At 54.9% G+C, this 13084-nt stretch overlaps 1 protein-coding gene across 1 annotated transcript in view; it reads right to left on the bottom strand.

Moving 5' to 3' along the window:
• The window catches only part of NOTCH3 (notch receptor 3), a gene marked incomplete at both ends in the record, with an annotated part of 32230 nt that overhangs the window by 7174 nt on the left and 11972 nt on the right, over nucleotides 1–13084 (bottom strand). Inside the window, 13 exons of the mRNA XM_082836613.1 lie at nucleotides 2557–2641; nucleotides 3564–3786; nucleotides 3885–4039; nucleotides 5946–6278; nucleotides 7700–8265; nucleotides 8711–8829; nucleotides 8911–9168; nucleotides 9254–9386; nucleotides 9972–10156; nucleotides 10536–10689; nucleotides 10896–11097; nucleotides 11487–11712; nucleotides 12618–12773. Coding sequence (XP_082692739.1) covers nucleotides 2557–2641; nucleotides 3564–3786; nucleotides 3885–4039; nucleotides 5946–6278; nucleotides 7700–8265; nucleotides 8711–8829; nucleotides 8911–9168; nucleotides 9254–9386; nucleotides 9972–10156; nucleotides 10536–10689; nucleotides 10896–11097; nucleotides 11487–11712; nucleotides 12618–12773 — 2795 coding nt within the window. The remainder of the gene's footprint in view (nucleotides 1–2556; nucleotides 2642–3563; nucleotides 3787–3884; nucleotides 4040–5945; nucleotides 6279–7699; nucleotides 8266–8710; nucleotides 8830–8910; nucleotides 9169–9253; nucleotides 9387–9971; nucleotides 10157–10535; nucleotides 10690–10895; nucleotides 11098–11486; nucleotides 11713–12617; nucleotides 12774–13084) is intronic.

The raw sequence follows: 13084 nt of genomic DNA, 5'->3' as shown, positions 1-13084 counted from the left end.
ATTAACATCCTGCTTCTTTTATAGATAAGGAAATGGAAAATTGATGTACTAGAGCTCAGAGAACTCATAAGAGGAAGAACTGGGATTTTAATCCGGGTTAGAAGGGTAGCGGGTCTGGGAACCCACGGAAGTGATCAAGGAAGAGACACAGAGGGGGCTTCCCTGGCGGTCCAGTGGTTAAGACTCCGCACTTCCAAAGCAGGGGACGCGGGTTCGATCCCTGGTCAGGGTACTAAGATCCCACATGCCGTGCAGTGCGGCCAAAAAATTAAAAATAAAATAAATAAAAATTTTTTTAATTTTAAAAAACGGAAGAGACACAGAGCATAACACCTGTCAGCACACACCTGTCTATACACTAGATAGGAACATACCAAAAATGAAATTAAGAGAACAGTTCTATTGACAACAGTATCAAAAAGAACAAAAAACTTTAAAATTAAATTCAACAGAAGAAACGCAAAACTTGTACTCTGGAAATTCCAAATCACTGGTTAAAGAAATGTGGGATTGGGGGATCCTGCAATAATAATAATTCCCAGTATTGGGTTCCCTGGTGATCCAGTGGTGAAGAATCCGCCTTACAATGCAGGGGACACAGGTTCGATCCCTGGTTGGGGAACTAAGATCCCACACGTCTTGGAGAAACTAAGCCCGCACGCCACAACTACTGAGCTCTCACGCCTCAACTAGAGCCCACCTGCCACAAACTACAGCGCCCACACACCGCAACTACAGAGCCCACGTGCCCTGGAGCCTGAGCACTACAACTAGAGAAGGGAAAAATCCACATGCCACAACTAGAGAGAAACCCACGCACCAAAAAAAACAGCCTGCGCACCGCAGTGAAGAATCCCGCGTGCCTCAACGAAGATCCCGACTGCCACAACTAAGACCTGACGCAGCCAAAACAATATATAAATAAATAAATAATAAAGAAATCTTTAAGCAAAATAATAATTCCCAGTATTAATCTGGGAAAGAAGTGAAAGGTGAGAAGCAGGGAGTTGCCCTGGATACCACGTAGGCTCCCACGTGGTACCACAGATATGAACGTGAGGTATCAGGACCCAATAATCACACACAAATGTATTGATTTACCCTCAGGAGTCTAGCACCTGGGCCCCTCAGAGGAGCTCAATACATTTCAGACTCATGGTCCAGACGGGAAGAATGAAGTTATGAAAACAGGACAGAATACCCCTAACTAGCCTGCCTGGGAATTTAACAACCTGCACCAAACACAGAGCCTGATCAAGCCAGACCTGAGCTTAAGGACCCAGGTGGGGAGTTGAATTTCATGAAAGGGGAGAGCCAGGTGATGGACAGCTAACCAGAAAGGGCCAAGGAGGATGGGACAGCCTTCAATGTGGATTCAATGTCTGACACTGTCACTTAGTAGGCTCGTGACCCTAGGCAAATCACATGAGAGCTCTGAGCTTCTCATTGGTAAAATAAGGATGACGTAATCATTCCGCAATGCTAAAATGCCATCATAAACATTCTGTACCATATACTTAACACCCACTTTGGGATGAGAAAGAAAAAAAAAAGCCTGGCGCAAGCAGGCTTCTTTAGCTGTCAATTGTAATAGATGTCTTCATTTCAATAAATATTAAAACATAGGCAGGGGAGGGAATTCCCTGGTGGTCCAGTGGTTGGGACTCCACGCTTTTACTGCCGAGGGCTGGGGTTCAATCCCTGGTTGGGGAACTAAGATCCTGTAAGCCGCACAGTGCGGCCAAAAAAAAAAAAAAGAAAACATAGGCAGGGGAGAGGCAGCTAAGAATGGAGGTGTGTATCAGTAGCTACTTTATAGCATCCTCATAAAGATGAAATAAGATGCCTTGTGTACATTCAAGGTATTCACCAAGTGTCAAAGTAATGCTGGCAGGAGGCTGTTATGAACTGTGCTCCCCAAAAATCATATGTTGAAGGCCTAATCCCCCAACATGACTATATTTGGAGACAGGGCCTTTAAGGAAGTAATTAGGGTTAAATAAGATCATGAGTGTGGAGCCCTAATTCAACAGGACCAATGTCCTAATAAGAAGAGGAAGAGACGCCAGAGTTCTCTCTCTATGCACACACAGAGGAAAGGTCACATGAGGACACAGTGAGAAAGCACATTCTACCTGCCAGGAAGAGAGCCCTCACCAAGAAGCAACCCTGCCAGCACCTTGATCGTAGACTTCCACCCTCCAGAGCTGTGAGAAGACAAGTGTCTGCTGTTTGAGCCACCAGTCTGCGGTGTTTCATTATGGCAGCCCTAGCTGACTAAGACAGGGCCCGTAGCTGTGGCCCCAGGACAGGAAAAGACCAGCTGGGAGTGCTCTCAGGTTGGGCACGCTGGACCAAGTTGGACGCAGCAGAGAGAAAGCAGAGTCACTGTCTGGGCCAGGGGATCCCCTCTGGAAAGACGCCAGGACCAGGATGGGGTGAGTGCTGTGACTCTTCTCCAGCGCCAGGGACAGCAGAGATTTTCCTGGCTCTCCCACTGGCCATCAAGCCCCAACCCAGGATCCTGAGGGCAGGGGTCAGAGGAGGGGACACAACCTTCAGTCGCTTGGCCTCCGGGCACTCTGTGTCCATCCAGTCTGTGGCCACCTCCCCCATCAGACTCTCACCCTTGGCCATGTTCCTGTGGGGGGGAGGAGGGAGGGGACAATGGGTCAGTAGGGGCAGGGTGCAGGGTCAAGAGACATGGTCCATTGAGGGGATGCAGGATGTGGTCAAGGTTGCAGGGGGTACCATCAGGGGTTGTGATGGGTGACGGCCAGGGTCTTAAGGTGGAACTGGGGAAGCACAGGAGTGGGGTCAGAGGTCAGAGCAGTCAGCTGTGGGACAGGTGAGGGTCCCAGGCACATAGCAGGGGTTATAGAAGATGACGTCAGGGGTCATGGAGGATAGAGTTATCCTCATAACAGGCGAGAGATGTAGCCAGAATCGAGGAGGTTGTGGAGAGAGGCCGGGGGTCACGGGGTGACAGGAGAGGGGTAAATTCAGGGATTAGGTCAGGGTGGGGTTGGAGTCTCGAGGGACAGGCCAGGGAGTCGGAGGTGAAGCCCACGGCCAAGGCCAAGATTGAGGATCATGGGGAATGAGCACTGAGTTGGGGTGGAAAGGGGGTCAGAGGTGAGGTCAAAAGTCAGGGTGTGTTAGAGTCAGAGGTGATATTGGGGGTCATAGAGGATAGGGTCACGGAGCCAGCAAGGGACTGGGATGCAGACAGGGATCACGAGATCAGTAGTCATGTGGGAACAAATTCTGACTATCAGGGTGAAATCTGAGAAGCTGTGGTCAGGGAGGGTTCAGGGTAGAGTCAGAGTAGGATCTGAGTGAGGGAACTGGATCATGGGAAATGGGGCCAAGGGTCATGCATCAGGGGTGATTCCCAGGGATTATCAAGTCAGTGGTCAAGGGGATGAACACTGGGTTTCCAGGCTGGAGTCTGAAGTTAGGGTCAGGTAGGGGTCAGAGGTCACAGTCAGGTCAAGGTGGGCTCAGGGGCTCACAAAGCCCCACAGTCAGGGACAGGGAATGGGCTGAGTCAGGGTCCTCACTTCATGCCCAGAGCGTCTTGGCCCACGGGTTCCCGCCGGCCCTTGTGGCCAGCTGCAGCATCCTTGTGCAGCGCGAAGCCCTCGGGGAACCAGAGGGTGCTGTGCTCACGCTTGCGGCGGGCCACCATGACGCCCAGGACGAGAATGACCAGCAGGAAGACGGCGCTCGCAGCCAGCAGGGGCAGTAGCGGCACGCTCGGCTCTGGCAGCTCCAGCGGTTCCCCTGCGGGCAGGAAGCAGGGGGTCTCAACCAGGGGCCAAGGCCCACCCCGCCATGGGAGCCCCGGTTCCACCCTCATCACCCGCCAGGCTGGCCCTCACCCCGTGCCGCCCGCAGTGGGTACGGGAAGTCAAGGCGCTCCACCGCTGACAAGGCTCCCAGATAGTCTGCCGCACTCTGGGCGTCGGGAAAACAGTGGTCATTCTCAGGCGACTGCAGGCACAGACGGTTATCAATCTCCAGCATCACCACAGAGCTGCGGGGACACAGCAGAGGGACAGGCAGACTCAGCAGGCACTCCTACAAGCCCTGCACCAGGCCCCACTCCCCTGCACCAGGCTCCAGCATCTCTACTCACCATGTCACCACTGCCCCCTATCTAGCATCCAACTCCACCACAACCCCAAAACCACTCTTTTTTTAAATACACTTACTATATATTTGGTGATATTAAGGATATTTACTTTTTTAACTGTGATCATGGTATTATCGTGTTTTAAAGAAAGAGCTTATTTTTTACAGAAACATACTGACGTGTCTACGTACGAAATGACATGCTATCTAGAAATTATTTCAACATAACATGGGAACTAGAACAAACTGAAGGGACTATGTATGAAATAATAACGGCCATATGTGTTCATTGTCAATGCTAGGTCCTAGGTACCTCGACGTTCATTACCCTGCTCTGTTTTTGTATATGTTTAAAATTCTTGATCAATTCCCCAAACGAGTCTTGCTGTGGCCACCAGTGTCCTCTGAGCCATGAATCCAATGGTCATTGTTTTCATGTCGACTTCTCCTTTATCAGGTTGGTGTATCCATCTCCTGCCTGCTATGAGCATTGGCTTCTAACAGTTGACAGCTGCCTCTCTGGCCTCAGCAAAGTGGGGATCCCTTCACTTGGGAGGTGACACCCCTTAGGGAAGCCTTCAGCCAGGGATTGGCTCATGTGGGGTGTACAAAAGCTGGCCCTCCTGTCTCAAGGTGGGACCAACTTTGAGGTGCTATTCACCCTCCAGAGCCCTCCAAGGGATCAGGCTGAGGCCGGACCCTGGCTGAGGCTACCTCCTGCCTCAGTTCCTCCCCTGCCCCATCCTACTTCCCTCATTCCCTGTCTACTGAGAGCACCCTTCCAATACATCACGTGTATCTGAATCTCCATCTCAGGCTCTGCTTCCAGGAACCCAACCCTCCAAACATTTTCATTCTTTGGGATACCCAGTGCCCTGGGCCCTGGCTCTCCTCCTTCTCTTTTCTGAGCTAATTTCCTTCAACCAATCCTCAGGACTCAGTGTCCCCAGATGATCCTTCTGTCCCCACATCTCTCCCCGCTGCTTTGTGTCCCTCCCATGGATGCAATGATTGCCAAACCCTTTTTTCTTTTTTCTCTCAATCTTCTGACCCCAACTGCCTCCTGAGCGTCTCTCCGAGACCCCCAGATCCCTCTGGAAGCCCCAAAGTAACCCCTGGTTTTCACCCTGTGTCTTCATCTTGATGAGACCACTTCCAGCAACTCGGTCACCCCAGCCAGGGACTGGCACATCCATCAACTACCCTCTCCGTCTCCCCCATCCCAGCCATACCCAGGCAGAGGCCCCGCCCCTCATCTCTAGCCTCCAGCCCTCCTCCCTGTGGCACATCCCACTCTGCTCAGAAGCCACATCTCCCTTCTGGCCCCTCTGCCAGGCCCGCAGCAGGAGAGTTCTATATTTTCCATTTCTAAAACAAACAAAAAACGACACATGCTCTTAAACACTCTGCTATACCCCTGCCTCTCCAGAAGGAAGTAGTGCTAGACCAGGGGCTATTCTGTTCCCCCAGAGGACCCTTGCCCGTGTCTGGAGGCATTTTGGGTTGTCACATCTTAAGGGAGGGGAGGTGCGTTGCTTGCATCTAGTGGATAGAGGCCAGGGATGTTGCTAAACATCCTACAGCGCACAAGACAGGACGGCCCCTCACAGCAAAGCATGATCCGGCCCCAAATGTCAACGGTGCCAAGACTGAGATGCATGTATTGTATGACGCTCTATGTATTGCCAAGAAGGCTCTCCCAGATGTTAAGGGAAATAAATGCACAAGACCTGAGGAATGGTGCCCCTTCCCACGCCCGGCCTAGCGTCTGCGTGGGCACCATGGCTCCCCCGGGGGGAGTCACTCACCCGATCACCTCAGGGGCCAGCTCCCGCCGATTCCGGGATTCGGAGCCAGGGCCAGGCCGGTGGTAAGGGAAGACCATAGCCTGGCCGTTCTCATCCAGACGGAAGCGCAGAGAGGTGCGCAGGATGCCACTGAGCCGCTGCAGGAAGTCGGCACTGGAGCGCAGCAGCTCCTCCGGCGGCAGCAGCACAGTGAGCACCAGGACACCTCGGGCCAGCAGAGCTGGCACCTCACCCGCACAGTCCAGTCCATCCCAACCGCACTCCTCTGTGTTGCAGCCCTGGTCGCAGCGGCCGTCGGCAAAGTGGTCAGCGCAGTACTTCTCATACACCGGGCTGGGGACAGAGAGGGGCGGGGTCAAGGGAGCCTCCAGCTCCGCGGCACGCAAACACCACAGAGCACCCAGACCCTGGAGACAGCGCAAGCGCAGAGAACTGGAATGTATCCACGTGCTTGTGGAATGTATCAGGCTTTCTGCAAACACAGCCATTGCTTTGTAACTATTAATAAGTCAATAACTACTGAGAGCCACCTGTTATGTGCTGGGCGCTACTGTAGGCTCTAAGGATATGGCCCCAACATAAATCCCTACCCACGTGGAGCTGGCATTACAGTGGGCGGAGACGGATATTAAAGGAGATGAATGAGCAGAATATACAGCATTTCGATCACACACCAATAAAGGCTAAATTTAGGCTAAATTTAAACACACACACACACACACACACACATCTATATGGAATTAAATGCTAAGGAAAAAAATAAGGCTGGGGGTGGGTGGCCAGGGAGGAGCTCACTGAGAAGGTCATTGCTTGAGCAAAAACTTGAAGGAGGTGAGGAAGGAGCCATGTGGCTTCCTGAAGGAGAGCATTCCAGGCAGAGGGAACAGCCAGTGCAAAGGCCCTGAGGTGGGGCCAAGCCTGGGGAATCTGAAGAATGGAAGAAAGGCCCGGGTGGCTGGAGCAGAATGAGCAAGGGGGAGAGTGAGGGTGGGAATGAGGACAGGAAGATAAAAGTAAGGAAAGGGTTCCAGGCAGAGGAACACACAGAGGGTCATACAGAGCACAGCACAGGGATGGACAGATGGAATGCATAGGACAAATAGACAGGGCTCATGAACGGACATAGAGAATGGCAGAAGAGGGGCAGGAATAGACATGCAGGAGCATGGAGAGATGGATGGGCATATAGAGGGGCAAAAAGGGTGTGAGAAGGGACAGAAGGACAGAGAGAAGAGGCACATGGATGAACAGGTGGTGCACAAAGATGGACAGATAGGGCATACAGATGGACAGACTGGCATAGAGACAGACAGATGGACAGATGAGGTCCAAGGATGGACAAGCAGGTGTGCAGACAGACAGTTGGGTGTATAGAGGGACAAAAGGAATTCATGGATGGACAGAAAGACAAACAAACAGGCCATAGGGAGGGACAGATGGAGTGCAGAAGCAGACAGAAAAACAGACAAAAGGAGCACATGGATGAACAGACAGGTGGGCACACTGACAGACAGGCAGGGAACAAGGATGGACAGACAGGGCACAGGAATGGGAAGACAGACAGACAAGTGACACCTGGATGGGCAGACGGTACACCAAGAAACAGATGGGTCAAGTGAAGGGACAACCCAACAGACAGATTAAGGATTGACTGACAGACCAAGGCAAACGGATGGGCCGATAGAGAGGCAGGCCCCATGGATGGTCAGATGTGACACATGGACAGACAAGACACAGAGTGAGGACCGGCTCACTTGCAGGTGCGCTCCCGGCCGCCTGCGCGGCAGTCGAAGTTGTCATAGAGGCAGGCGGGCGAGCTGCAGGCGGGGTCGCAGCGGCTGTTGTTGAAGAGGAGCCAGCACTGCAACGCCGCACACTGCCGCCAGGGATCGCTGACGCTCAGCGAGCAGTCGCCGCCATCCCAGCCGCAGCCTGGACTGTTGCACTCCCGGTCACAGCGCTTGTCGCCGCTTTTGGCCTCGCAGGCGGCTCTCGGGCAAGACGGCTCCTCGGGGGCCTCGGGCACCGCTGCAGGTATCTCACAGCGCGGCCCAACCCAGCCTGACGCGCACGCGCAGCGGAAGAAGGGCGCCAGCGTCTCCGGGCGGCAGGAGCCCCCGTGGAGGCAGGGGGAGGTCACGCAGCTGGCATTGGCGGCTCCCAGTGGCGACCCCCGGGAACCCCGGCAGGCGGGACCCGACAGCCCCGGGGGACAGGCGCAGCGCGGTCCACGGACCGTCTGCTGGCACGGGACGCCCACGGGGCACTGCAACTCCCAGCAGGAACGTGCCACCCGCTCGCAGCGCGGGCCGGAGAACGGCTGTGGGTTGGGTGGGGGGAAAGGAGAGAAAAAAAAAGTGCGGGGGCAGGGGATGGAGGGAGAGAAGGAGAGGAGACAGAGGAAGGAGGGAAAGAGAAATGGAAGGGTGGAGAAGAGGATTGAGGGTTGAAGGGGGAGACAGAGGGGAATATGGGGGATCAGGACTTCGGAAAGGTTGGACCTCCAGTCTCCCCAGGTCTGGCTCAACCTCTCCCTCTTGCACTGGAGCCCCACCTTGCAGGTAAGCCCAGCCTTCCCCAAGAGGCCACAACTCCAAATTCCAGAGGGACACACACACACAAACACACAACCTCCAGGTAATTTCAACATTTCCCAGAAACCCCTTCCATCTTACACCTCTTCCCCCCTAAAGCCACACCCTCCCATGAGGGCATGATCCCACTCCTCTCCCAGAGACGTTGATGTGAGTGTCCACCCCACCTACCGGGACACAGTGGCAAGAGAAAGTCAGAGCTCCCCCAGCGCCGGGGCTGGGGTGGCACTGGCCTCCATGCTGGCATGGCTGCGACTCACAGGGAGACAAGACAGTCTGACAGTGGGGACCTGGGCAAGCAGAAGCACGTGCATCAGCCACAATGGGGAACACAGGCAGGATCGCAGGCCAGTCCCCTCTCCCATGCTTACCTGTGAAGCCGGCATGACAAAGGCAGTGGAAGCCCCCACCTGGGTCCTGCAAGCAGTCCCGGGTATGTGCCGCATGGCAGGCACCTGGACGACACTCATTGATGTCCGCCTCACAGCGCAGGCCGGTGTATCCCGGGGGGCAGGTGCAGCGGAAGCCACCCACCAGGTCCACACAGGTACCATTGTGCAGGCACCGGGGGCCCGGGTCCAGGGGTGGGCCTGGGCCACAGTCATCCTCATTAATCTCGCAGAGCACGCCTAGGGGAAGGGGGGATGGGGAGCAGTCAGGAGCGGTCAGAAACCCAGCCTCCCGTCCTGTCCCCCAACCCTGACACTGGCCTACCCAGCGTTCCTGGAGGACACGAGCAGAGATAGCGGGCCACAAGGTCAATGCAGACGCCCCCATGCTGGCAGGGCTGGGAGGCACACTCGTCCATGTCATCCTCACAGTTGTCACTAGTGTAGCCAGCTGGACACTGCGGTAGGGGTGAGGCAGGGACCCACTCAGCCCAGAGAGACACAGATACTCGCCATGAAGATACAGAGACTCCCAGTGCAAAAGGACATGCCCAGTGTGCAGAAACACACACACACCCACTACATGGAAACACACCCAGTACATGGAAACACACCCAGACACGGAAGGACACGCAGGCACAAGGGCTACAGATACACTCAGTGCAAAGGGACACACACAATACAAATGCACAAGACAGACCCACAGGAGAAACACCCAGATACCCAGATACACACAAGACACACACAACCAGAGATGCACATTCAGACACTGGGACATGCATTCATACCCAAAGAGACACCATGCACAGAGACACACATAGAGATGTCCAAGAAACAACCAAAGACAGAAGTACACCCAGACAGAGACACCCTAAGATCTACCCCGAATGACACCCACAAAGATATACCCAGAGTCACAAAAGCAAAAACGCAGACATGCCTAGAGAGAGACACCACACCAGGCTATAGACACACAGAAATGTGTAGCCAGACCCACCCAGGAGTGACTAGCTCCCCTGTCCCCTCCACTGGGCACTCCTTACCTCGCACACATAACCTCCCATGTAGCCTCGGCAGGTGCCCCCATGCTGGCAGGGCTGGGCCAAGCAGGGGTCCACCTCCTGCTCACAGTGACTGCCTGTGTGGCCCTCTGGGCACACGCAGTAGTGGGAGCTGTCCTTGTCCACGCACTGCCCACCAGCCTGACACAGCTGCTCCAGAGGCACCCCTGGACAGAGGAGAGCAGCGTCAGGCAGGCTCCCTCCTCCCGGCCCACATCACACACAGCACCACCCAACACCCCCAACTAGCTTCAGTCACCAAGGTCTCACCCACACTCTGTCAGGTTGTCACGCATCCCCTGAAACTGACATGCACACACCTTCGAAGCTCACGCCAGCTAGGTCACACACAGCGTTGCAGACATCCTGGTTGTCTCATGGTGATACACATACGCACCATCCTTGTCCTGGCCAGCTGTCACAGAGTCACATATCCCCACCATGTCTACGTGCTCTGTCGCACTCTCATTCGGCTCACACTAGCAGGAAGTATGTGCATACACACCCTCCCAAGCCCCCCAAACCCAGTCACGCGCACCCCCTCACCGATTTGGGCTGCAGCCTCTCTGCAGGGTAGACTCTGGATGTCACAGAGGCGGCCGCTCCATCCCGAGGGGCAAAGGCAGTAGAAAGAGGCCCCGGTCCGGGCACAGTGGCCCCCATTCTGACAAGGTGTGCGGCTGCACCAGTCTACCAGCGTCTGGAAAGGAAGGCCACGGTGTCTGCTCTTGGGGACCCTTGAAAACGGACCCAGCTTCTCCTCCAGAGTCCTGGGCAGGCTCCAGAATACCTCTCCAGATTCCTCCCCCAGGATCCAGGCAGGCTTCCCCATCAGAGTACCCAGCAGGCCCCTCCCTCAGACTATCCTTCTAGACTCTCCCCCAAGACTCCAGTGACCCCGCCCACCTGGCACTGCGTGCCTGTGAAGCCTTCAGGGCAGGCACAGCGAAAGCCGGGGTGGGCGGCAGTGCAGACGCCCCCGTGCAAGCAGGGTCGCGAGAGGCAAGGGTCGGCCTCGTGTTGGCAGTGTGTGCCAGTGTAGCCCAGGCGGCACAGGCAGCTGAACGAGTTCACACCATCCACGCAGGTCCCACCATTGAAGCAGGAGCTGGAGGGAAAGGAGGGGCGCGTCAGGCCCCACCCTCCCCCATGGGCCCCTTCTAGCTTTGAGTGGGCGAAACCCCTACCCCAAGGAGAAGCTGCAGTCCCAGCAGAGGCCCCTCCCCGTCCTGTCCCTTAGCCCCGATATACCAGGTACTTCTGGGCTACGTGGAAGCCACGTGGAGACCCCACCCTGGTCTGGCCTGGCTCCCTCAGCGACCACGGTACCTAAGGTGACCTCCCAACAGATGGCCTGCCCCTTCCCGGACACTAACCCATCAGTCATCAGAGTCCTGAGGTGGGTGCCAAGCCGAGGACTCCCCTTGTCCCCACTCCTCAGGTCCCACTCCCCATCCGATGCCAGGGCCCCTGACTCCCCGGACAGGCCCCACCCACCTGGGGCTGCAGTCAGGTAGGTCCTGCTCACAGAGGAAGCCTCCATAACCCGGCGGGCAGGTGCAGGTGAAGGAGGCCACGTGGTCTGTGCAGGTGCCTGGGCCGCAGGGGCTGCTCAGACACTCATCCACATCTCGGGCGCAGCGGGGCCCAGCAAAGCCAGGTAGGCAGGAGCAGGAAAAGGAGCCCACTCCATCCTGACATGAGCCACCATTCAGGCAGGGGTCTATGGTCAGAAAGGAGGAGGTCTGGTCACACAGCTCGCCCCCTGTCAGTCCAGCCTGACCTGGCCATGTCTTGTGTAGAGGGGAATTAGGAGAAGACCAGGCTTAATTGGGAGGTGCACATTTGGCCAGGGGGATCAAACTCTGTCCCCTCTGTGGCCTCACCCCCTCCCTTATCTGGAAACCTCGCCTATGTGGAAGGGGGGAGGGGTTGGAGAAGCCAAAAAAAGGTCCCTTTGAGCTGCCAAGTACTAGTTGTGTCTGCTTAAGTCCCGGGCTCAGCACAGGAGGTGTCCTCCAGACCTGGGCTAGCCAGTAAAGTGGCCACTGACCACATGTGGCTCTTGAGCCCTTGACATGTGGCTGGTCCAATTTGAGACGTACTGTAAGCATGAAACAGACACCAGATTTCAGATTGTGAAGACTCAGTATGAAAAAAAAAAGAATGTAAAATATCTCAATAATTTTAAATTGATTATACTGAAATGATAATATTTTTATGTTACTAGGTTAAATAAACCTGTTTTTGCTTGTTTTGTTTACTTTTTAATGTGTCTATTAGAAAAAATTTAATTCATATGTGGCTTGCGTTATTTGTCCATTGAACAGTGCTCCTGGAGACTCACTAGGGGCCTGTTATCTCATACTTCACACACAATCCTAACTTGCTTGCTGCCAGAGGCAATCTATATAGGCCTCAGAGTCCTCTCCCAGCTCATCCCTCTACTTGCTGCATGACCTTGGGCAAGTCACTTAACCTCTCTGGGGCCTCAGTTTTCATGAGCAAAATGGGGAAAGTAAGATAACTGTGGAGATTAAATGAAAACACAGTGCTAGGCACATGCAGGGGCTTGATGAACCTGTTCCCTAGGTCAGCACCCCCCACCAAGAGCTCCCCTGAACTCACTGGGGTCACAGTCATCAATGTCCTGATCACAGGAAGAGCCACTATAGCCCTCGTGGCAGGTACAGCTGAAACTCCCTGCCAGGTTGGCGCAGGTACCATGGGGACCACAGGGTGAGGGGCCAGCACATTCATCCACGTCCTGCTGACATCGTGAGCCTGGGGGTGGGGAGTAAAATAACACAGCGGGTTAGAAGGCGCAGGGTAGGGTCTGAGGGTACCTGGCTCTCAGGAAGAACCTGAAGCCTGAGCTGGACAAAGGCAAGAACAGTTTGCCTCTGGGCATTTTGCACACACTGTTCCAGAACTGCCTTCTCCTTGTTTCAGAGGGTGGTGAATGCATTCTGTGACTGAGGTCTGCTCCTCCAGGCTGTCCCCAAAACTCTCAGCCTGATTCCTAGCTTCCCCAACCCCGTAGCCCTTCCTCTTCTTCTGAACTGACCACATAGGCTGCAAGTGTCTGTGTCTAG

This window comes from Leucopleurus acutus (genome assembly GCF_964270905.1).
Source record: "Leucopleurus acutus genome assembly, chromosome: 3".
NCBI lineage: Eukaryota > Metazoa > Chordata > Mammalia > Artiodactyla > Delphinidae > Leucopleurus > Leucopleurus acutus.
This window is presented reverse-complemented; position numbering and strand designations above follow the sequence as displayed.